The sequence below is a fragment of the Pezoporus wallicus genome, unplaced genomic scaffold, assembly GCF_028554395.1.
Source record: "Pezoporus wallicus isolate ANWC-B61680 ecotype Strahan unplaced genomic scaffold, APGP_CSIRO_Pwel_v1 contig_11693, whole genome shotgun sequence".
NCBI lineage: Eukaryota > Metazoa > Chordata > Aves > Psittaciformes > Psittacidae > Pezoporus > Pezoporus wallicus.
Genome location: NW_026642504.1, coordinates 832,168 through 856,615, shown reverse-complemented (window position 1 = coordinate 856,615; position 24,448 = coordinate 832,168). Strand labels below are relative to the sequence as shown.

At 51.0% G+C, this 24,448-nt stretch overlaps 1 protein-coding gene across 6 annotated transcripts in view; it reads left to right on the top strand.

The window, feature by feature from the left end:
• DISP3 (dispatched RND transporter family member 3) overlaps positions 1–24,082 on the top strand; it is a 42,691-nt gene extending 18,609 nt beyond the window's left edge. For 4 of the 6 annotated variants that reach the window (XM_057430782.1, XM_057430779.1, XM_057430781.1 and 1 more), the window contains 20 exons: positions 5,810–6,746; positions 7,975–8,194; positions 9,585–9,721; positions 10,138–10,272; positions 10,480–10,640; positions 11,004–11,143; positions 11,745–11,896; positions 13,336–13,491; positions 13,891–14,052; positions 14,453–14,575; positions 15,189–15,325; positions 15,983–16,164; positions 16,617–16,747; positions 16,856–17,031; positions 18,032–18,158; positions 19,302–19,447; positions 19,772–19,931; positions 20,316–20,429; positions 21,397–21,563; positions 21,832–24,082. In XM_057430782.1, coding sequence (XP_057286765.1) covers positions 5,819–6,746; positions 7,975–8,194; positions 9,585–9,721; positions 10,138–10,272; positions 10,480–10,640; positions 11,004–11,143; positions 11,745–11,896; positions 13,336–13,491; positions 13,891–14,052; positions 14,453–14,575; positions 15,189–15,325; positions 15,983–16,164; positions 16,617–16,747; positions 16,856–17,031; positions 18,032–18,158; positions 19,302–19,447; positions 19,772–19,931; positions 20,316–20,429; positions 21,397–21,563; positions 21,832–22,194 — 4,017 coding nt within the window. In that variant the 5' untranslated portion in view covers positions 5,810–5,818 and the 3' untranslated portion in view covers positions 22,195–24,082. Of the gene's footprint in view, positions 1–5,809; positions 6,747–7,974; positions 8,195–9,584; positions 9,722–10,137; positions 10,273–10,479; positions 10,641–11,003; positions 11,144–11,744; positions 11,897–13,335; positions 13,492–13,890; positions 14,053–14,452; positions 14,576–15,188; positions 15,326–15,982; positions 16,165–16,616; positions 16,748–16,855; positions 17,032–18,031; positions 18,159–19,301; positions 19,448–19,771; positions 19,932–20,315; positions 20,430–21,396; positions 21,564–21,831 lie in introns of those variants that run through there. The other 2 variants (XM_057430780.1, XR_008975095.1) reach the window with 2 other exon arrangements.
• Positions 24,083–24,448: the final 366 nt, after the last annotated feature.

Here is a 24,448-nt window from a genome sequence, read left to right as displayed (position 1 = left end):
GGTCGATCGATCATAAAATCATTTAGGTTGAGAAAGGCCTTTAAGATCCTAGAGTCTGACTGACTCCTTCCATTTCCAGCTGCTCTTATCCTAGCCATGGTGTAAAAGTGCCTGTAAGGGGAAAGAAGAGTGGGACAGACAGCAGAGAAAGAGGCTGCCTCAGTTAGGAGTGAGTGTGCAAGCGTGTACTTACTTCATAAAGCTTGAGAGATCTGGCAATCCTCCACCCTGTATACAGCCCTACCTATTGTCTTGCCTCCTGGGAGCAGACAATAGAGCTTTAAATATACTGTTTTAAAATCATTCTGTTGAACTTCTCCTCCAGCAAACACACATTTACATCATTGTGCTTCAATTCCAACAGCATTGTGCTGCTGGAGCAGTTTGATGACATTCTGATCTGCAAAGTGCCTGGGGTCTGGCAGTGTTTGTGTGTGTCTTTCCAAAGGATTTAAAGCGAGTGGGAAGGGAAATGCAAAGGGTCCAGAAAGATAATAGATTAAAGCTTTTTTTTCCCCTGCATTGTGCTGTACAGCTGGAAAAGTACCTGCTTGATTAACAATGCTGGAGCCAACCCAGCCAGCAGTTTAACCCAGTGCCTTCAAGCAGCATGTGTCTCTCTGGGCTCGTACCCCAGTGAAACAGGTTCAGGGCTGTATCCTCATGCACAGGATCTGGTCAATGGCTGTATCAAGCCAGTGTTTTCAGAAGTGCTTCAGGAGATGCAGGGTCAGGTGCCTGGTGTGAGGTGTCCTGGGCGTGCTTTGCTATTCTGGAAGTGCAGCACCTCTGCAAGCCAGAACTCCCAATTAGGGGCCCTGAGATTGTATCCGATTCCTCCTTACCGGTTCATTTTCCCCATTCATGAAAGCAAAGGGCACCACACAGCTTATTCAATGCACCAGGATACAGCTGTGTTGATAAAGGCAGAACAGGGACCTCAGAGATCCTTTTCTGGCTGTGTTTTAAAAAGTTACTTGTGGCCAAGTCTCAGTGATTCAAGTGCAGAGCAGATCTCTGCTCCTGAGTCTCAGTGTCACTGTGGAGCCCTGCTTTAGAGTGGGTGTACATTAATGATGCCCTGCAGTTGTTTTACACAGTGTTTTCCAGCATAACAGGGCCTGGGAGGTGCTGTGTCCATCCCTGCCATCAACTGTGCATCGTTAAGAGAGGCAGCTTTTAGCAGGAGCTGGATGAGTCTGCAAGCACAAAGGCCATTTCTCTCCCTTTCTGAGGAACTTTATATAGCTAACAAAGGGCCATAAAGCTGCCTTTGGTAGAACCTCCAAGAGTTTTCAGGCATACAGATAGGCCCACAAAACTGCTAGCTGTGCTCTGAAAGCTTTGCCCCTGGGAGAAAGGAATGTGAAGTTTAATTATTTGGTCGATAGGAATCTCCCATATTACAGAAATTGTCTTTCCCTCCCCTTCCAGCCTTGTGCTTGCGTTCCTTTTTTCTTCCTAGCTTGCTGATGCACAAGGCTTCCCTTTTCCTATCAGAAGGAACAACTGAGTAATTGAAATGGAACACTGGTGAGGGGATTTTAATCTGGAATTCAGCATTAATTAGCCAGGTCGGCTGTAATTAGCTTCCTTGTCTGTCACTGCCTCTCCCCAGCTTGTCAGCGGCTTCCTTCTATCCTGATTTCACTGCAAGGGAGCTCATATGGGAGCTACATGGGGGTTTGTCCTGGTCGGGGTGCAGGTGAGTGACAATCCCTGCAGGGCTGTTGCGGTCTGAGCTGGATCCCACCTACTGCAGTCAAGGGCAAAACTCTTCCTGATCTGAAGGTCCCCCAGGTTTGGCTTTGTCCCTTCTTTTCTGCTGTGTGTCAGGCTCACAGGAGTCATAACTATTCCTACCCTGTGCTCCACAGCCCTGCAGTGCTTTAAATGCCTAATTCATTACTCTGAACAGATTGGGAAGCTACAGCAAGATGTGGAGGATGCCCAGGTTAAATTGCTGAATGGAGGGTGCTCATAACAAGAGGCTTAGAGGCCCATCCTGGTTCATCTGTGACAGTCATCCATGGAGGAAAGGGGTGAGCATCTTCCATTAGGCTCTGGTAGCATTCATGGCCATGGTGCTGAGGTTCAGCTTCAGGTTGGTGGCTCAGATCTAATGTGAGATGGCCTCTGGACAGAAGTACCCATTGAAACTGGAAAAAGAGAGAGTCCTTCCTTGTTTTCCTCTTGGTTGTGTTTCCACACTGCTGCTGTGGCTGTGAAGAGGAAAGCCATATCCAGCTGGATCCTGGCTTTATTCGTACCTCCCATAAAGTTGTGACTTTATACCAGTGCAGTGTTGGAAGATGTGAGTCTCTTCATAGCCCCTTGACTCTTTGCTGTGGTGGAGCTTTTGAACTCACTTCTTCAGGAAGGATCTTTATCTGGGACAATGCTGGAACTGCCCAGCAGTCTGAGGGCTGAATGCTAAAGGAGGAGGTGTTTTATGGTTTGAATCCCTCTCCTACCTTCGCTTTCGAGCTCAGTGTTTTACAAGCTCCCTCCAAGCTCAGCTGTGCTGCTGAATCAGCAGCTCACTTGCCTTTCCCCATCCCCAAGTGGTTCTTGGCTGGCTGAATGAGTGTGAACATGTGCCAGCACCAGGCTAGGAGGTGGGTGAGCTGAGCACGAACTGTGCAGGCTCAGCTTTTGGAGAGGTTTTCACTTAAAGTATCTCTATACCAACTGCCTTGCCTGGACTTATTTCCCATTCTCGGACTTAATGGAAGCTGTGCCTGTAGCAGCACCCTAAATGTGAGCCAGGAACCTTCACAGGAGGTTCTGCCACCCTACAGAGTCCTGACTGGTGTGAACCAGGAGGAAGCCTCCTGGGTTTGGAAGGGGCAGAGGAAAGCACAAGAAATCCAAATGCTCACCCGAAGCGGATGAATCAGTGCCTCTTCTCTGAAGAAATGGATCCAGGGCTCCTAGGAGGGCTCTTGTGCTCTGCTCCCTCCAACCTGGAGCAGGCTAAGCTTGCACAGAAGGGAGGCAGAGCTCTGAGGGCTGCAGGATTAGGTCCACTGTGCATGTCCTGGAATGGAGAAAGTAACTGGGACATGCTTCAGTGCCTGGAGTCCATGGGCAGTGGTGGAGGGAACACAGGTAGAAATATAAGCAGAAATATAAGTAGAATATAAGCAGAAAAAGTGCATTCCACTCCCCTTCTGGCTGCTTTGAGGGTTTCCCTCCCCACCAGTTCAGCTTGCTGTGGTTTGGGTTGGATAAGCTTTCATCCTGACCCAGGCAGGATCTGAGGAGATGGTAAAGCCGGTTGAGTCCCAGGGGCAATGCTGAGTGAGCCGTGTCTGGCTTTGGAGCTGAATCATGTGGTAAACTCTCTTTTGAAGAGGGTTGAGAGCTGTGGTGGAAGTAGGGGAGGATGCACTCAGGTGCTGACTGCATGCAGAGGGAGGCTGTCACCATCAGGGACAGCACTTACCCTGCCCTTGCCATCCTGCCTGCACCACATCTTGGTCCTTCCCTGACTCAGCTCTCATGTGAGTGCATGTGATCTTGTGGCTTTCCAGCATTTGCTGTGCTGGCGTTTACACCAGCATCAGAATTTGTACCTGTCTTTAGCTAGAAGGTAGCATGCACTGGCCTTCACACATCATAGGTGCCCATAAAGGTGGGCTTTGCAGTCACTATGAGATGAGAGTGGAGGGAAGAGCCACAGGGAGGTGCCTGAGGTCTGACCCCTTCCTTGAGTTGAGGATTTAGCTCTTGGTTAAAAAAGAACATGGTATGATCCCTTTTTCTGCTGGCTTATTACTATCTCAGTCCCTTGTTTCCCTTTCTTGTCACGTGCAGGCTCTTCTGTTTCAGGATTAGAATCTTTTTCCCTCCTTCTCCTCTGTAGCTCAATAAATGGGAAATTATTATGGCCCTTTACCTCTTCCTAAAGAGAGAATATATATGCTTGATCAGGTCTTGCAGTGACTTCATTCTGTTGAAGGAGAGCCCAGGGCAATGGGAGAAGGGGCAGCTGGATGGAATGGAGGGAACTGCATGTACCCACCAACTGTCCAGAGGGGATGAGCATCCTGAATGTTAAAGGAATCTTAATGAAGCCTAAAATGAACTAGATTTCTCCTAACCTTTCCAGAGACTTGAAAATACCACCACCCTGCCTTCGGTCTCTTCTTGCTGTCTAACAGCCCTACATGTAAAGGGGGAAACAATGCAGCAGAGTCTTGTGAGCCACCTTCTCCTCCCCATATTGGCCTCCTGAGGGCCAGAGATTTGGCAGAAGAGGGGCTGTGGCCATCTGCCTTCAGTGGTACCCATCGGGGTTTTGCTCAGTGAGGTTACAGAGCAGGAGGTGGATCCAGCCCAGGCTTCCACATGCCCTCCTGCACAGCTCTGCAGCACGACTGAGGAGGGTGGGCTGCTGCGTGAGCCTGACCATGGTAAGGGAGTAGGAGAGTCCTTGCCCTCACACTCACAGGAAGGATGGGCTGGTTTGAGACAACATAAGTTGCAGATTAAAGCCGTGGATTGACATTTGTGCTTCTCTTGCTGCAAGCAGGAGGCTGGAGCTCAGAGGTTCCTGGTCCCATCCATGCTACAGGCTCTGCAGTGCTGGGAGTGCTCTGCTCAGCCTGCCAGCAGAGATGCTGCTCAGGCTGGAATGGATCCTATGGGAGCTGCTCCCTGTGAGCAAAGCCGCAGGCGTCACCCAGGCTGGTCAGAGCCAGGGAGATTTCTGTGACCCTTGTTCCTTTGCACATCCCTCTGCTGCCTCATTGCTTTTGCTCTTGGTCCATGATCAGGCAGCTCTCAGGTCTTCTGTGGGCCTGGAATTAAGGGGTGCTGGCAATTCATCTTCTGCTGATGCAAGTCCTGCTAAAATAGAAACACTAGTTAGGAACAATGCTGGTAAATTGCTTCTGGCCTGTGTGTAAATTGGTTGCAGCTATCAGGGTCAAGTAACAAACTGAATGTGCTCATTCATCCGTGAGCGGGGGCTGCTGGCTCTGCTTCCCTGCGGAGGAGAGCACCTCCTGGGGGGTCTCTCTTGCTTTCCGCCCAGGTGTGAGCTGATCAGGGAGAGTTTTCCCCCTGCTCGTTCCACGGGTGCAGGAACAGCTTTTGCTTCTGGCTTCTTCCGTAGCAACTTGGAAAACCCATTCCATAAACAATATCCAGCAGGGGTGGAAGGGAAGCAGGGTTGTTCAGCCCTTTCCCTTCCCACACGGGCAGTGGATAGCCCTTTAGGGACTAGAGCAGGGTCACAGGGAGTTCTCTGTGGAGGCTGGTATGTGTGAGTGCATGCACACGTGTGTGTCTGCATGTGCTGCTGTGTGTGCATACGTGTGCCTTTGTGGGAAGGATGAACACAGCTGTAAGGAGCTGGGGAAAAGCTATTGTCAGTTTTAAAGTGAGGAAGATGGGGTCCCTTGCATTTTTCATCTGGTAGCATGGATTGTTCCTGGGCATGAGAACCAGGTTAGCTAATTGAATGTTCCTGCTGCAGTCTGAGCAGCACACTGTGAATCGCCTGCTGTCTCTAGCCTGGTGTTCCTGGAACCATGCAGAGCCCTCCTCTGCCACAGCACTGAGCACTGGGGCTGTAGTTTGAGCTCCTCTCCCTGGTTCCTCTGCCAGGCAGGGTGTGGGATACCCGGATCCTGTTCCTTCAGTGGCTGAGGTTTAAAAGGAGTCTTGCTTTCCTGAGAGCTGGAGCGTGCTTCCTTCCCTGGCTCTGCTGCTGAGACCCTTTGGCAACTGCTATGGGCTCACGGCTGTGCCTGGGGACACCCATTGCTGGGCCTTGCTGACTGCTCTTCTCTTTGTGCAGGTACTGGACATGGACACAGAGGATGACCCCTTGTTACAGGATGCCTGGCTAGAGGAGGAAGATGAAGAGGTAGCCTTCAGCTCACGGAAGAGGTGTGAGGGTGCTCTGTTGTGTGGCAGAAGCCCGTGCAGAGTCAGGCCCCTGCGTGTCACTCTGCCTGTGTCTGGCTTCTGGAATATTGTTGGATGGGTATTTACGAACCCCTGCTGTGCTGGCTTCATCCTTTTCCTGGGCTGTGCCATCCCTGCTGTGCTTGCTGCTGTCATGTTCCTCCACTACCCAGCCCTGGATATTGACATCTCCTACAATGCTTTTGAGATCCGCAACCACGAGTCCTCGCAGCGCTTCGATGCCCTCGCCTTGGCCCTCAAGTCCCAGTTTGGGTCGTGGGGCAGGAACCGCCGGGACCTGGCTGACTTCACCTCTGAAACCCTGCAGAGGCTCATTTTTGAGCAGCTCCAGCAGCTTCACCTCAACGCTTCCCACCTCGGGGTGAGCGCACGGCTCAAGCGCAGCACCCCACAAGGCAGGATGAGCTCCCCCAAGCCCCATGGCCACCTCAACCCAGGAAACAGGACTTCCCGAACTGCAAGGGGTGCCCCACGCTGGGACTACTCCAGCTCTTACATCAGTGCCAACACACAGACTCATGCCCACTGGCGCATTGAGCTCATCTTTCTGGCCAGGGGGGACTCTGAAAACAACATCTTCACCACTGAGCGCCTGGTCACCATCCATGAGGTCGAGCGTAAGATCATGGATCACCCTCGTTTCCGGGAGTTCTGCTGGAAGCCCCATGAGGTCTTGAAGGACCTGCCCCTGGGCTCCTACTCCTACTGCTCCCCTCCCAGCTCCCTCATGACCTACTTCTTCCCCACTGAGAGAGGAGGGAAGATTTACTACGATGGCATGGGACAAGACCTTGCTGACATACAAGGTGAGCTGAGGGCTGTGGGTGAGGGCTGGCATGTTTAAGGCACGTATCCCCAGCTAAGAGGGGTGACTGCCTTGTGCAGAGAGGAAGATGCTGCTGCATTGTGCCTCGAGGAATCATGTTTGCTGTGCTAGGGCCTCTTTTTAGCCCTTTCAGCAAAGTCCCTGCAGTTTCCAGTCATGGGTCACACAGGCCCCAATTCGCAAGCGAGAGGGACAAACGAGGGGGAAGTGCTGCATTGTAGGATGACTTCTACTCACTCTTGTCCCCAGTAAATGACTGTGGTTAACCAGAGGCATGTCAGGTTTTGGACAGACAATAGGGATGCGCTTCCCTGCACCGCAAAGCAGATGAAAGAGGTCTGTGGGCTGCTCTGGAGCTTGAAAGGCAGCTTATGAGTCACCAGCTGGAAAGGTTCCTGTAAGAAGAAGAGGAGGAAGGTCCTGCCTCCTCCCAGCTCCATACCTTGTTCTGTCTCCCTCTAGTAGAGCAGAGGCTCTGGATGGTGAAAAAAAGGTGAATCATGAGGAGTCTGTGGGTGTGATGTGGCTGTAGGATGAAGCCTCCATCTGTCTCCCAAGCACAGGCTGCAGATGACAGCTATCCAGGAGCCACATAGGGAGCAGGCAAGGCATTAACTCCATCTGCTTCAGTGTGAGTAACAGTTCTGCTACCAGAACAGGAAAGAGTATAGTTTCTGGGTCTTTCTGGTGTGAACTTAAGAGAGCTTGGATTCTAGGGGAGACAGTCAGTGTCTCTTGCTCAGAACTGAGTGCCTTCATCTCTGCATCCCTCACACCATCAGATGGCAGAGGTACCAGGTCAGAGCAGAGCCAGGACTCCACATCTTCCATGGGTAGTATTTAGTTCTTGTGCTTCCCAAGAAGCACATTGCTTGATGGAGCAAATATCATGCCACTGTACAAGAACTAAGTGCATCCAGTAGTGGGAGTGTCAATGGGGATGTGTGCATTGCTGCTTGGGGGAGTTGTGGTTCAGATCGGAGTTAGGTGGAAGATGTGTCCTTGATGGGAAACTGCATGTAGGCAGCACAGTGGGATGTGAGCCTTTGCAATACAACTTTCCCCAGCCCTTCTTGCTCTGTGCAAGGCAGCAGCAGTCAACATCATGCTGAAAGACAGGGTCACTCCCAGTTTGTCACGCTAGACGCTGTGCCTTGCCAAGTGAACTAAGCAGGACCTAACCAAAGCGGTGCTGCTTTCTGCTGCAGGATCCCTGGAGCTGGCCATGACCCACCCTGAATTCTACTGGTATGTGGATGAGGGCTTGTCTGCTGAGAACATGAAGAGCTCCCTGCTGCGGAGTGAAATCCTCTTTGGGGCACCGCTGCCCAACTACTACTCGGTGGAGGACCGCTGGGAGGAGCAGCGCCGCAAGTTCCAGAGCTTCGTCATCACCTACGTGGCCATGCTGGCCAAGCAGTCCACGAGGTGAGGCTGTGTGTACGCAGGGCAGGTTGTACTGGGAAGGGGTGAGAACAGGGAAAGGCAGAGGTTGGAGAGGATGGGGCTTTTCTGGAATAGGGTGCTTTACATCCTTCAGGGTGTAAAAGCTCCGTCTGGAGGTTTACGCAGCCGTGCTCTGCTCTGTAGCCATGCAGCATCCAGCCTTCAGCTGGAAGGCTATAGGCACAGGAGACTTGGCATGCCAGCTCAGGCTGCTGGTCAGGCTCCTGCAGTGGCTATGGCATAATGCTGCAGATGAAGGAGAAAAAGCATCTCCTTGAAGTCGGGCTCAGGTACAGTGGTGTGAGTGAGGGTGTGGAGCATATGGCAGAAACCCACTCATCTGCTTCACTTTAATGCCACTTCCTACTGCAGCAGCATGCCAGAAACCTTAATAGAGACAGTGAAAAGGAGCCAAAGACTGGATCCAGTGCCTGCCTTTCCACTCAGCCCCTGTCTAGCATCGGATCTGTTTGCTTCCATCTCGCCAGTCCAATTCACTGGCTCTAACAGAGCTGCTTCTTTGCCTTCCTGGTCTGAATTTGGCCTTGGCTGGTCTGATGCAGGAGGTGAAATGGTCCTTAGTCAAGGCATCAAACTGTGGATCCAAAGCTGCTTTTGTTCATGTCAGTGTAATTCCTTCCAGAAGTGTTTGCCCTTTGTACAGAGATGGGGAGGGCAGGTTCAGGCAGGATAAGTTTCAGGAAATGCAGGGATTTTTCACCTGTATGACTTTGAAGAGAGCTTTGCTCAGTGTTTGCGAGAGGGAGATGGTAAAATAGAGCTAAAAGGGATAAACGAGCAGCCCAGTATCCAGACAGCTGAGGGAAGGCAGTGAGTCCCAGTGTCAGTGCACCTTCTCCAGCTCTCTGCTGCTCTGAATCTCAATAGCTCCTCAAACGAAGAGATATGGATCTTCAAAAGCAGAGTGAAATGCAGCCAGCCACAGAGTGTTCTCAGCAATGGACTGACAGAGTGGGCTGCAGTTATGGGAAGCCAGAAGGGAACTGGGGCCAAGGCTCAGTTCTGAAGCTGGGATTCCGGATAGCCTCCTATGGTGCAGCGTTATTGTACTCCTGGTGAAATTATCTTGGATTACTTCCGCTCAGTGCCTGCTTCCAGAAGCAGAAGCTGGTAAATCACATGCTTTCTGACAAGCTCTCACTCTGCCTGCATCCGCTGGTTATTACCTATGTGCTTAATATAATGAGCAGTGATTAAGATTCCAGATGGAATTGGCTTTGGAGGCTTCGGGAGCTGTCTGTTAGTGCCAAATACGCACCATACACTGGAAGCATGCTTCAAATGCCTCGACTCTGCTCTCTGTATACTCAACTCTTCCTATTCCTCTTCCTTCCTTATCTTCCCATCCTAGCAAAGTCCAGGTGCTGTATGGAGGGACGGACTTGTTTGACTATGAAGTGAGGAGGACTTTCAACAATGACATGTTGCTGGCCTTCATCAGCAGTAGCTGCATAGCTGTCCTGGTCTACATCCTCACCTCCTGCTCAGGTAGGCTGTAGCCACGGCTGCCCTGCTCTCACACAGATCCAGATGTGCTCTGACTCCCTGTGTCTGTGCAAGCCTCAGGCTCTGATGCCCTCCCAGCAGCCTGGCTTTGTGGCCCAGAAGCATGCAGAAGGACATGCAGGTCTGATTCTCCAGAGCAGGGCTTAGTGGGCAGGGTGGGAGGAAGGCTCACAGGAGTAAGATGCAGATTTCCATCTTACTAACAATGCTGGTGTAAAGCCGATGTAATTTCATGGATGGGCCTCATGGGAAGAGGTGCTCTTGCAGCCCTGATGTGTTCTCTGTCACCAGCACTCTCTCGGGAAGCAAGTATCCCAACAGGGCAGGTGAGAGGTGTCTGTTCTCCCAGGGGGTGGCCTGTGGTGCTATATTTTTCCCCTGTTCCTTTTCTCCTGTAGTATTCCTGTCATTCTTTGGCATTGCCAGTATTGGGCTAAGCTGCCTGGTGGCTCTGTTCCTGTACCACGTCGTGTTCGGGATCCAGTACCTGGGCATACTCAATGGTGTGGCTGCCTTTGTCATTGTGGGGATTGGTAAGCACGTCCTTCCTCAAAACCTCCCTGTGCTGCCTCGCCATAACTCCTGCCTGCAGGTGATGGTGGCCAAATGCAGATTGAATTTTCCAGCCCTTTCTCTCCATTACCTGCAAGTGAAATATTTGCAGGTCAGATGTTGAGGGGATCTTTAGGCTGTGTCCCTACTGTGAGCAGAGCATCACAGTCTTCCCCCTCTTTTCCTAGGGGTTGATGATGTCTTTGTTTTCATCAACACCTACCGCCAAGCCACCCACCTCAAGGACCTGAGGCTGCGCATGATCCACACCATCCAGACAGCGGGGAAGGCCACCTTCTTCACATCCCTGACCACGGCTGCAGCATATGCTGCCAACATCTTCTCGCAGGTACACTGCAGCTTTGCGTGTGCGGCCTTATGTTTCTGCCAGAGAACCTAATAGAGAGGGAAGCTGCCACCACGATCTTTCTGCCCTTTCCTCCAACACAGGGCTTACTCGCCCTAGAGGGCTGTCCTTTACCTGCTCTAAGGCAGTGGACACTCTCCCTGTATCATTATCAAAGGGAATACTTCCTGTGCCACTGATCTAACAGGATCTAGTGGCTGTCGGGCTCCAGCTCAGCTCTTTACCTCGGCTAACTACCACGGCTGAGGTCTGTATGTACTATTCTCGTCCTCTAGATATCTCTTTCTAGCCTGGTGGTTCTGCAGGTGTCCTGCCCCAGTTAATCCATGTTCTCTCTTCCTGTAGATCCCAGCTGTGCATGACTTTGGACTCTTCATGTCACTGATTGTGTCCTGCTGCTGGGTAGCTGTGCTCTTCACCATGCCAGCTGCTCTTGGAATATGGACCCTTTATGTGTCCCCATTAGAGAGCTCCTGCCAAACCAGGTGAGCTCCAGAGCCTCCTCGTGTGGGTGGGATGCTGTTGTGGAACTCATGGCCAAGGCTATGCAAATCTTGCCCCACTTTCTGCCAGTCATACCTCTTCATTGCATCTGTGGAGTATTAGAGCCATTTATGTTCTCAGAACACTTACTGCACAGCTAGATCCTCAAGCTGTGGAGGCACAAGCCCTGCAAGGCAGAGAGATCAGCATTGCTCCTGACTGAGCGCAGGCAGGGCATGCAGATTTGTTCTCAGAAGTCAGCACATTTCCCCTTGCCCTTCTCCTTACCACTGCAGATGACCTGGCCTGATTTAATTCATTAGCAAGGAGATGAGCTGCTGAAACTGCCATCACTCAGCAGCCAGTGGTGATGGCTCAGCCCTGCTCTGTGTATCCAACCCAGCCTGCTACTGCTTTGCCATAGCAGCTCAGCCCCTGACCTTTCAACAATTAGCAATGGAAATGGATTGTGGCAGTGCCTGTTGTTTTCCCAAGTAATTAGAGCAGGCTGCTGCTCCTTTCCTTGTCACTGGAGGAACCCACTGGTAACTCTTTGCAGGATGTGTGGCTTGAAACTCATGCCTTTGTCTCCTTTCAATCCAGCTGTAATGAGAAGTGCACCAAGAAGAATGCCTTGCATCTGGCTGAAGATCTCTTCATTGCCTCGGAGGCCACCTCCAGAGCAGGCAGAGAGACACTTCCCTATCTTGATGATGACATCCCACTGCTCAGTGTGGAGGAGGAGCCTGGTAAGTGTCTGCTGTGTAGAACCTTCCTGGGGACCACACTGCCCTGTTCATCCTGCAGTTTTTCCTGTCCATGCTTCAGTTTCCCTACTTTTAAGCTGGAGATTGTGCTGTCACAGGAGGTGGAGGGGTCTGAGCTTGCTAACGGTTGTAAACTGCTTTGAGATCTTCAGTGGGTGTTGATACCTACTTTGCTAATCCTCTTGGGTCTAATGTGGCTTGTACTTCCCAGCTGAAAGCACTGATTGTGACATGGATACAGCCATGAAACATCTAATCTGTAGTACCAGGACAGCTCTCCTTTGAGCAAAGAGTTTTTCCCTCTTCCCTGCCATTCAGAGCACTACATTTGGGAAGCAGGAGAGAGAACACTTTGTTCTCCTGCAGCACCTCCTCAGGGTATCTCCTTAGTCACAGCAAGAAGGCAGCAGTTACTTGCCTGGGACTACATAAGTAATCTAGAAGAGCCTAGAAATTCCCTGTATGTTGTTAGCAGGGGATAATCCTTCTAGCCCTGATCTGAGCTAAGGGTGCTTACAAGGCCGTGCTCTTGTACTTGGCTTTTAAAACTTGCTGGGATCTCTTCCTTTTAAAACACCCAACAGAAGAGGTCTGGGCAGTGAGTAGCTTTCAGGCCTACCAGCAACCTGGAACTGGAAGCAAATGGATCCACAGCTGAGAGCACATCAATCCCACAGCAGTGTGTGGAGCCTCTCCCTGCAGAGCAGCCCCTGAGCTGCCTTTGGGAGGCAGACAGCTAAGCTCTGGCTCTGTGCTGCAAGAGCTGCCTCCTTAGTATGCCAGAGCCATGTGCAATGGTAATGTATGGAAATAACCCCTTCCCATCCCTTGAACAGAGTCAACAGCAGGATGCTTTTCTCCAGGGGCCCTTGGGCATCAGGTAACTTGTGCAGTAGCAAAGCAGCTTGTTCCAGTTGGTGACCAAGCATGGTTTGTGGGTCAGCCATGCAACACACCAGGCACACGGACCCTGCTAGAGCAAGTGCCCACTTCTCACCTGCAGAGGACAGTTCCCTGAGCATCCCTGAGCTAAAGACATCAGATAGTGGCCAGGCTGCTGTCAGGAAGTGTGTAATTGGCTGTAAGACATGCTTCATGGCACAGGGACAAACTTTGCTTGGCCCAAGAAACATGCAGTGTCTCTGTGACCATATGGACAATTCCAGTGGAATCTGGCAGAGGAAGAACAGCCTGAAGCATAGGCTTTGGACTGAGCTATGGATTTAGAAGTGTAGCTGTCGCATGCAGTGACTCAACAAGGATGCTTCTTGTGGCAGTCACTGCCTCTGCCTGGGTCTTACTCCACGTCTTTAGCTTGAGTGAGTTGTACAGCACCTTGCAAAAGATGCTGTAAAGGAGAGCAGAAAGCTATGAGGGACACTCATGACACTGAGCACTGAGACTACCTTTGATTTCTCTCTTTCTAGTTTCCCTGGGGGATGTCCCCTTAGTGTCTGTGATGCCAGAAAATCTGCAGCTCCCTGCAGAGAAGAGCAACCGGGGCCACTTGATAACTCGTCTGCAGGAGCTGCTGGAACAGTGGGTGCTGTGGTCCGCGGTGAAGAGGAGATGGGTGATTGTGGGTAAGGAAGGAGTGGGGTATTCCATCTGCATGGATTCTAGAGGATTTAACAGCATCTTAATCAGTCCCTAAGCCTTGAATATTAGTGACAAGAGACTGTGAAAAGGGACACAGTAGTTGGCTTCTGGCTCAGTGGAAGAGTGTCCCAGGAACAGTCAGTCCCTAAGGGAACTGCATGAGAGACTCTGATGCTTTCCATCTGTCTCTTTTCAGGCAGATCTGACATGGCAAGCCCTGATGGAGTTTTTCAGGCATGGCAGACCAGCTGCCAGTGTGCTTGAGGGGCTGTTCCTTTTTCCTGCTGCAAATACCCTCTTTCTGCCACAACCCTGCTGTCTGAGTATGGCCTAGGAGCAAAATGCATGTAGGGTCCCACACACTTATGGTCTTCTCCTTGCAGGGCTCTTTCTCCTGGTTTTGCTGCTGTCCATATTCTTTGCTAGCCGCCTCCATCCAGCTAGCCGTGCTCCAGTCTTGTTCCGACCAGACACTAACATCCAGGTGCTGCTAGACCTCAAATATAACCTGAGTGCTGAAGGCATCTCCTGCATTACCTGCTCAGGTGAGAGTGCTGGACCCCAGACCACAGTGGGTGCAGCCTGGCCTAAGCCCTGGGCTGAAGGAGCTGAAACATGAGCTAGAGGCTGATGTTCCAATATCCCATTGCACACTGGGAGAGGGATGCTCGGGTGGCCTGTAGGAGCGGAGTGTTTTGAAACATGTTTCCTGCTTTAGTCAGGAGCTGCCTGAGTGTTTCTGCTGCAGCAATTCCTTTACAATCAATGAACACTGCTTGTTTATATATGCTGGTGACACACCAGTGACCAGCTGAGGGTCTGTGCCTCTGTTCCCTGCTTAGGGTTTGGTGTTCGATAGCAGAGTTCAATAGCAGTGTGTGCAGGACTGGTAGCTCTCTTGTCAGGCCATTCACTCTTTCCTTCCTGACTAACCTTGTGGGACAGGTTTGTTTCAGGAAAAGCCCCACAGTTTGCAGAACAACATCCGAACCTCCTTGGAAAAAAAGAAGAGGGGCTCAGGGTCACCCTGGGGAAGCAAAGGGAGCATAAGTGATACAGGGCAGCAAGGTAAGTGGGCATGGTAACTCTGACCACGTTTGGATTCAGGGCGCAGGGATCCACTCAGGTGAAAAACTGAAGTACAGGATCTCTGAAGAGCTGATGGGAAATAAATCTCTTCAGCCCCTGTCCTGCTGAGTCCTAGTGCTGGATGCAAGGGGCATGTTACAGTTCCCATTCCCCTGAATACCTGCTGCTCTCTAGGTCATGGTCCTGTAACCCCGATGGCAGTATAATGACAAATCCCGCTGGCCTGCATACAGGACCAGGAGCTCAGAGCTTTTGCATCACAGTCCTGTGTCAAAACCTTGTTGACAGGCCATGAGGAGAATAAATTCAGCCTGCTTTGTAGGGGATTTTGAGGATAAAAGAGTTGTTGGGCCAGGTCCCGAGCTGACATGAATCAGTTAAGCCATCAGGTATTACTGCAGCTTAGGATATACTTGTGAAAACCTGTGAAAGCTGTGCTGTGCTACTGGAAGGCAGAGCCTGTGCCTGCTGCCCCACAGGAGATGGCACATCAGAACAGACCAGAAGAGCCCTCTGCTTTGGTGCTGTCTGTGTGTGTAGGATTCAGTGATTGAGAAGTACCTCTTGCCCTCATACCCTCTGTCTTCTTCAGATCTCCAGGGAACTGTGTACATCTCCAAGTCCAGAAGCAAGGGAAGGCCGGCTGTCTACAGATTCTCACTCAATGCCAGTGTCCCTGCCCCCTGGCAGATGGTGTCACCGGGAGACGGGGAGGTGCCCTCATTCCAGGTGAGTCACTCCAGGGGTGTTGGACCCCTCTATCAGGTGTGCAGCACTCAACAGGTGAGCCCGAGAGCCTCCTCCTGTCTCTCCATGAGGTTGTAGGTAGCCTAGGGTGAAGTTTCATAGGCATTGCAGCAAGGTGCTAACACAGGGAGCATTGTGTAAAAGTAAAGGTGACACCTTGTAGCGCCACAGGACTTACCTGCTGTTAGTGTGATGTGACTGTTAGCAACAGGAGCAGAAGTGTGGGTGTCTGTGGAGATCACATGAGGCCTGGCATCATCAGCTGAGCTATTGTAGTAGGAACTGCTACTGGGACAGCTCACAGCCTCCTGTCCATCCACAGACACAGGCAAGCAGCCAGCACTGCTTGTGTACAGGCCATGTTGGTCACACACCCCCCAGGAGGACTCGATATAGGTTGTTCCTCACCCTGGGCAAAGCAGCCACCATTCAGCCTAGGCCACAGAGAATGGGGGTGGTGAGGGGCCCCATCACGCACTGGGGAGGAGGCAGGCTGGGGGCTGGCTGGGTTTGTGCCTGCAGCGCTCATTCTGTGTGGCTGTGCCAGTGCTCAGGGAGGAGGGGAGTGTGTGATGCTGATGTGCAACAGGCTGCAACCCTGTGGAGTTAAGTGTCTGTTTTCATTAATCCATTGCTTAGGTGTATAGAGTGCCTTTCGGTAACTTCACCAGGAAGCTGACAGCTTGTGTGTCCACAGTAGGGCTGCTTAAGCAGACGAGCCCCAGGAAGTGGATGATGACCACCTTGTCCTGTGACACCAAGAGAGGCTGGAAGTTCGACTTCAGTTTCTACGTGGCCGCCAAGGAGCAGCAGCGAACAAGGTAACCTTCCAAAACCTACCCGGGGGCAGGCAGCAAAAGCAGCACAGCTGGGTGGCTGATACGGTTTCCCTAATGTCCTGTGCCAGTCCTGCCCTCCATTGGTGACACCCATGGTCCTAGGACTTGCTTTGTTATATATGTACCCCATCTTTGCAAAGTTACTTTGCAAGCCTGTAGCATCATTAAGGTGCCAAAGGCTTGACAGGGGCAGGACTGTGACTGGGGGCTTCTTTGGGTGGCAGAAAGGCATTGCCCATCTTGATCTTGCCCTGACCCACCTGAACTCTTGGGCTGAATAGGCAGCACAGACTATGCAATGATTAGAGATCCAGGCCTTGAGTTGCTCACCTTTTCCTTTCCTTCTGTCCCTGAGCACATCTGTTTCTGTATAATGCTTTGGACACGTCTTTACTGCCTCTGGTCCCCCATAACAAACTTTCTTTGCTGCACAGGAAGCTGTATTTTGCCCAGTCGCACAAGCCCCCTTACCATGGCCGAGTGTGTGCAGCACCTCCTGGCTGTCTTCTCAGCTCTAGCCCAGATGGACCTACCAAAGGCATCCTTTATGTTCCCAGTGAGAAAGGTAAGCAGATGAGGACCTCTTCAGCCATGCCTGGCTGTCAGGTCCACAGAGTCAAACATTTTTTTTGCTGCCTTCTGATGTAACCAACCTTTCTTCTCTATTTGCCAGCAGCACCCAAAGCAAAGCTGTCAGCCACTTCTGGATTTAATCCCTGCATGAACACGGGCTGCGGGAAGCCGGCGGTGCGGCCGCTGGTGGACACAGGAGCCATGGTGTTCGTGGTGTTTGGTATCAGAGGGGTTAATCGCACGAGGCACCTGGACAACCACGTCATTGGAGACATGGTACACACAATCTGCATGCTCAGGGCTGATGGGTGAAGGGTGTTCTCCCTGGATGGTGTTTACTTAATCCCCACAGCATAGGCAGCATGGTCTGGTGGTCTAGACAGGTGGAAGAGCAGACATGGTCACATTGTGATGGGTCAAAAGTACACTGCTATTTTTAGCAAATTCACAAGTAATGGAGATCAGGAAGCCCTTGCTGAAATCACTTCAGACTTTCCAGAAAATCCCTTTTTGAGTGCAGTATCTAACCTTCTAATTGTGAGTCTCAGTTTGGCTTTCCTGAGCAGTTTAGAAGCAAACGCATCTTGAGCTCAGTATGAAAATCTCCCTGCAAACTGAAGATCCAGGGAACTGTTGTCTTCTATAATTGCTTTTCTTGTTTTGAGGCATTAACATGAGAAAACACAAATCAGTTACTCAGAGGAAAGGTTACTAAATGTGACTCTTGAAGGAACAGCTCATCTCCCAGAGCTGATACCTTGACACATTCACTGCCTTTCCGCAGAATGTTCATGCTTCGCTCTGGTCACTTGGCAGATGCGCTTCAGCTTTCTGCTCTTCTTCTTCCTACCTTCTTATCTGGGGGCACTGTTGCAGGATCAGCCTTTGCTTCTTTCCTTTGAAGGGGGCACTGTGAAATGCAGGCAGTGGAGTGGGCACAAAGCTGGAGCACTGCCAGGCATTCAGAGCTGCTCCTTAGGCAGACCCTAATGGTATGGGGCACGGTGCCTGTTCATTTATCAGTGCTTCTGCCACACTGCCTGACTTTTGGGGGAACACATGTAGTTTCTTCCTGTGTTATCACATGTACTTTCTTCCCATGTTATCTAGTAAGGCAAAGATGTCTGGTGGGCTTTTCCACCATACAACCTGTGGTCTGTGTAAGCTAGTCCCAGGCTGTGTAGCCAGGAGAGGTTTCAGCTTCTGCCTTCTCGTGCCAGTTGCTGTGTATCTGCCTCACATGTGGTTCTCTTGTCGTTGTGTCTCCTTGTGAAAGGGCAGCGTTATCTACGATGACAGCTTTGACCTCTTCAAAGAGATTGGCAACCTGTGCCGCCTCTGCAAAGCCATCGCCAGCAACACGGAGCTGGTGAAGCCAGGAGGGGCTCAGTGCCTGCCCTCTGGTAGGTAGGACCAACACCAGCACAGGGTCATTAGGGAGATCCTGGGTCCCTGGGTGGAGACTGGTCCTCACCCTCCAGTCTGAGGAGTGTGGCTGCTGAGGGCTTTTAAACATTTAGGTCTGGCTTGATAAAGCACGGAAAGGAAAGGGGAGGTACCAGTCAGTAGTGGATACAGGTAGTGCAGGGAGGAGAGGCATTTCTTGGCAGTCAGCTCTCCTCACCTGGCTGCAGCATAGCTCTCTACCTGTTTCCACCTGGCTTAAGTCACAGCTCCCATCTCCATGAGCCATTCACCTCCTGCTTCCATGCGCTGTGCCAACCATTTTGGGGATGAGAAAGACAGAGTGAGTGGGACAGGAATGTCATCTCTGCTTGCAGCAGTATTTGTTTGGGCTGGGGTCCTCAATAGCAAACCAGAAAGGGTGGCTGCTTCTTGCTGCCTCCTTTTCTTCCACAGCAACTTTACCCTTCTAGAACAGGCCCCTGGTCATGCTTTCTAGGACATAAGAGAAATGGTCTCTTAAACTCCAAAGACACTGGGCATATTCTTCAGGATTTAATCCAGTGTAAAGAAGAACAGCATTGCATCTGTTCTTTCCAGTCATAGGTATTGTTTGTGATACAGCCTTTTGGACAAGTAAATATCTTCTCAGTAGCTCCTGAATAACATCAGATCACTCCTGATCTCATTGGGATGAGGCCATTCACTGCCCCTGTGGCTTCTAACCAGTGACTGTCTCTTCCAGCTTCAGAGGTCACAAGGCTGTGGAGATGAGTCTAGGAAGTGTATACTGGCTTCAGCCAAAGTCATTCCCATGCCTGGAGAAGATCCCTGCCAGGCCAGGCAGACAGCTCCTCAGTGCCTGCTGTTTGTACTGCTTCTGACAGCTGGGGACAAACAGCAGTGGTGGTGTCCTGTCCAGTGCTGATGGCACAGAGTGCCTTTTCAAGCTAGCAGCAGCTGAGCACTCTGGTGCTGAGACCTCAGGGGCTTTGGCAGGGGGAAGCAGCCGCTGGCAAATGGGGCCTGCATCTCTTGTGTCCGTTTTTGGTTTTGGGGTGTTTTTGTGGGTCGGGTTCTCCCCCTGCTCTAGTGTGCTTCCTTTCCCTGTCCTCCATCCCTTGCTTTTTCTTTCTCTCCAGGTTACAGCATCTCGTCCTTTCTGCAGATGTTGCACCCTGAGTGCAAGAACATCCCCGAGCCAAACCTGCTGCCTGGACAGCTCTCTCATGGGGCAGTGGGGGTCAAGGATGGGAAGGTGCAGTGGATCTCCATGGCATTTGAATCGGTGAGCACATGGCATCATCATCTATCCTTCTGAACAGTTACTTCATGTTATTTCTGGGGGTTTAGCTCTGCTCCTTCTACTCTGGCTACTCATTTGCAGCCATAATGTAGTGTTTGTGCCTTGTTGCAGACAAACGTCTGCACTCACAGGGTGGTAGAAGTGGCTACTTATGCCACAGCTTGCTCTTACCATGGGAGTGCAGGCAAAGAGCTCATGGCAGATTAGCCACTGCAACTCCAGCTGGTTCATTCTACCTCTTCCCTTACAACACATACACTGCCCAAAAGAGCAGGACACGAGAATAACATGTTCATCTTGTTACAGACAACCTACAAAGGGAAATCTTCCTTCCAGACGTATGCTGACTACTTGAAATGGGAGACGTTCCTACAGCAGCAGCTCCAGCTCTTCCCAGAGGGCTCTGCTCTCCGGCATGGTTTCCAGACCTGTGAGCACTGGAAGCAGATCTTCATGGAGATCATAGGCAAGTGACTGCCATGTTTCAGTCCCTGAGGAGCCCACGCTCTCTGATACATCCTCATTGCACACTCCAACCCATCTGATGGGCACATGTTGTATCTTCAGTCCCTTACCATTGCTGTGCAAACTCGTACAGCCTGTTTCTGCTCCAAGCAGAGTACACTGTCAAAATCCTAGGCAGAGCCTAGGGAAATAGAGGAGGGAAGGAACTCTACCCTGCTGATGGGAGAGACAAGAAGCTGATCACCAGCTTTCCGCTTTAATCTTCTCCTTCCCGTGTTCCCCAGTGGGAGTCCCTGCCTGACTTGTTGCTAGCCAGGGACATGGTGCCTTTCTCAGCCCAACTGTCACCTTCCAGGAGTCAAATTAGGTGGCTCTTCTCTTGCAGGAGTGCAGAGTGCCCTGTACGGTCTCGTCCTCTCGCTGGTTATCTGTGTGGCTGCAGTAGCAGTGTTCACCACTCACATCCTCCTGCTGCTGCCAGTGCTGCTCAGCATTCTAGGTAAAATCACATCTCCAGTGTATTAAGCTTTCCCTTTGCCTGAAGTTGGTGGGTTGTGGCACTGCTGAATCTCTGCTGATTTTAACTGAGTTGTTCTTACTCTGAGTAAGCCTTTTTGGCTTTCCAGGAGCTAGTCCTGGAAGTACCCAGGTGAATGGGAGGAACTCCACAAATGCACACTGGGAAAGATTTGTGTGTCTTAATTCCCAGTGTGCTTTATCTACACAATCCCTTCAGTTTGTTTAAGTAAGGGGTTTAGCAACACAAATGCCATCCCTGCCTGTTATGTATAATAATGTGATTAAGTCCCACATGCTCTGAATCACAATTGCACTACTTCCTAGGGATCTGCACCACGGCTGCTGTTTCCAAGCAGTGGGAGATTTGAAAAGCTGAATATTTTAGTGGGTTTGTTAGTATTTGAAGCAAATGTGTAAATAGTTCCCTCTCCCTGGATGGTGATTTGACGAGATTGTGGTTTAAGTGTGTTGCTAAACTTTGCAGTTGAAAAATCAAATCTGTCATTTTGAAACCACTTTAGGCTCCCACACATGGCTCACAAACGTCACTCTTGCCTTTAAGAAAAGCCTGTGTGTGAGCACAGCCTGTGTGTAACTCTAGCAAGCAAAACTAAGGGCCCTCTTTCCTGCAATGCACACATGCACACTTGCCTGGGCTTGGATTCATAACGCTTAGTCTAGATTGGCATCAGTCGGTCAGTTTTGCCACAGCAGCCCCTTTTCATGTCCCATGTCAATATCTCCAGCAGGTCCCTTATTGAATGGCCCCTGTGGCAATAGAAGGTGAGGAAGTGTTTGCAGGGAGCATATAAAGGATTTGGACAGGCTAGAATGCAGAACGGCAGGGGTAGGATCCCAAACACCCCAGTGACTGACTTGTATCAATAGGGCTTGGGCAGCAGTCCCAGACTCCTTTAAATGTGCCTAACACGATGTTTTTCACACAGGGGTGGTCTGCCTGGTGGTGACCATCATGTACTGGTCTGGCTGGGAAATGGGTGCTGTGGAAGCCATCTCCCTCTCCATCCTTGTTGGCTCCTCTGTAGATTACTGCGTGCACTTGGTGGAGGGCTACCTGCTGGCAGGGGAAAACCTGCCACTGCACCAAGCAGAGGTGAGCTCTTTCCTTCCTATAGCCTTTTATCCATTCCCTTTATGCCCTCTGTGCCACTTGCCTGTGATGCAGGACCTCGAGCCCGATGGTCAAGAGGGGACGTGCCTTGCCACCCTCACAGCATGCCCGGAATGCTTGCTGCTTGTCCAGCTTGACTGATCAGAGACCGATGTGCACCTGAGTACAGTCAACCCAGCTGAGGGGGCAACCCTCAGCGCAGCCCCATGTGCTTGTCCCCACTCCCCCTAACGCCGCTGTCCCTCGGCAGGACCCCAGAGCGTGCCGCCAGTGGAGGACAGTTGAAGCCGTGCGTCACGTGGGGGTGGCCATCGTCTCGAGCGCCGTCACCACCGTGATCGCCACCGTCCCGCTCTTCTTCTGCATCATCGCCCCTTTCGCCAAGTTTGGGAAGATCGTGGCCCTCAACACGGGAGTCTCCATCCTGTACACGTTAACTGTGAGCACAGCCCTGCTGAGCATCATGGGGCCCGGCACCTTCACCCGCAGCAGGACTTCCTGCCTCAAGGCTGTGGTGGGGGTGCTGCTTGCTGGCCTCCTGGGTCTATGCATCTGCCTCGTCCTGCTGAAGAGTGGATTTAAGATCCCTCTCCCCAATGGGACAGCCCTGTAGACCCTATGCCAAGAGCCATGTGCTCTGTCCTCTTGCTCCCTTTCTTTTTTCTTTCTTTTTTTTTTTTAAAGGATATTTTTTGTAAGAAAAAGAGGAAAAAAGCCCTAAAAAAAACCCAACACCCTTTTTCCAGAAGTCTTTCAACTCCAGATGCACTTTATTTTCTAATGGGTTTTGCTCTAAACTTGTATTTATTTTGGGTAGTGATGGATGATGGACAGTGAGGGCTGTCCAGCAGATGCCTCAGCCTGTGAGGAGGAGGAGAAGAGGTCTCCTCTCAGTTTTCTTTCTGCTTTGCTTTTCTTTCCTTTTTTTTGTCTCTCTTTTTTTAATGAAGAGTTTTCTGGAACGGCAAAGCTAAAAGGGGAGAAGTTGGGAAGGCCATCTGATCCCTTTCTAAACCCTTCCCTCTGTCTCTCCCCTTGGTCAGCACTGCAACATGACTCTTGAGGTGATGTCCTATCCCCATGCCAAGCCTGTGCCTCATTACCCAAGCCTTGGGAAACAGCAGTGAGCTGTTGGACGGGCCTGGGAAATAGGTTGTCTGGACCCCTTTGCCGTGCCCTGTGCCCAAGCTAAACCAGCACTGAACTTGATGCAGAGGAGCTCTTATCATGGGATTGTCATTGTGGGATCTGAAGTAGAGATGTTGGGTGGCACCACCTGCTTTCCTCGTATGTGGAGGGTGTCAGGATGCATGGCTTTCCCTTTCTTTCTGAAGGGACAATGCACCTTTCTCTGGAATCTCTCGGGTCTGTGAAGAGCCACCAGGAAAGCAGTCAGTGCCCTCAGCAGCCTGCCCTCATCTCCCTCATCTTGGTGTTCTTTAGGGTAGAGAGAAAGCAGACAGCCTTGAGGCCCCTGCAGAGCCTTTTTGTCTTAACCTGAGGATAGAATCATAGAATGGTTTGGGTTGGAAAGGACCTTCAGATCATCCAGTTCCAACCCCCAGATGAGCTTTAGGATGACCCTCTGTTGTGAAGACATGAGGGCAGCAGAGCTTCAGCCTGCAGCTGCTGCCTGCTCAGAGCAGATGGTTTATATTATAGTAAAATGAAGTCACAAACTGCTGCCATTAACAAGTACATTTTAAGCATCACTGATTCTATCATATTTTTAAAATTGAAATAGCTAAGTGTGTGTATTGATATGCAGCACATCTGGCCCTTGGCAGAAGAGGAGGGGTTGGGCCCACTTGGAGATGCATTAAACATTATTTACAGGGATGCCAATAGAGGGGGGTGGACAGAAAGCAGCCTGACTTCATTTGTTTGCAGATATCATGTCCCTAGTGGCTTTGTATTCTCTGTCTGGATTGACCCCCCCTTTTTAAGATGAGAATTCCAGGAAGCCCATCCCCGTTGTCAGCCAAGTTCTGAGGGCTGTGCTGCTGAGACAGACCAGCAGCTGCTTCTGCTTGGCTCAGTGCATCCCTGCTCTGATCCCTGCCTCAGTGCATCCCTGCCCTGATCCCTGCCAGTCTTATACCTTCACGTCATGTCATTCCTGTGAGACTGGATTAAATGTTTGTCCTTAAAGGAGGTTCCCCAAGGTGTCAGCTGGAGAAGAGTGCCAGGACAGGACTCTTGTTGATGCTAGGGGCAATCCAGAGCAACCCTGCTGCAGGCAGTGAGGGTGGTGAGAGCACGAGCAGAACAGACCTGGTTTCTTCACCACCCCATAGTGCAGCTGAGTTACCCTTTCCTGCAAAGTGTGAAATGTTCCTTGGCACCTACCCCTGATCTGCACCAGCTCCTTCATAATGAACCCTGTGGCCATGAATAAAGGGCTCTGGGAAGGGGTTTTGGCTATCCTTAAGCTGTGCTGCTATGTGCACGGTTCAGCCCCAGCACTGATCTGTAAGCCAGGCTTTCACCTGTCCTCCAAATTGAACCGCTGGCAGTGTCCTCAGCACTGTGAATGGCAGCAACCACAGAGAGCAGTGTGGCTGTGTGGGTGCTGCAGGGGTGAGAAAGGTGGCCCTAGCTGCTGCTAAGGGTGCTCTGGCTGGTGGCTTGACCTGAATTTAGCTAATGCTTCCAATTCCTTGGAGTGATTAAATCTGATGGATATTTCCAGGTCACCAGAGAAAGAGAGTAAGGTGCTGACTGCACCCTTAGAGGCAGTTCCTTCTTCTGAGAGCATGAAGAAACCTTGAAAGGCCTTTAAGACAAGGCATAGATGTGCTTTGAATCGTGCAAAGTTTAAAGCTCATTTAAGCCCCTGGTGTTCTATGTTATAAAAAGGCTCTGTA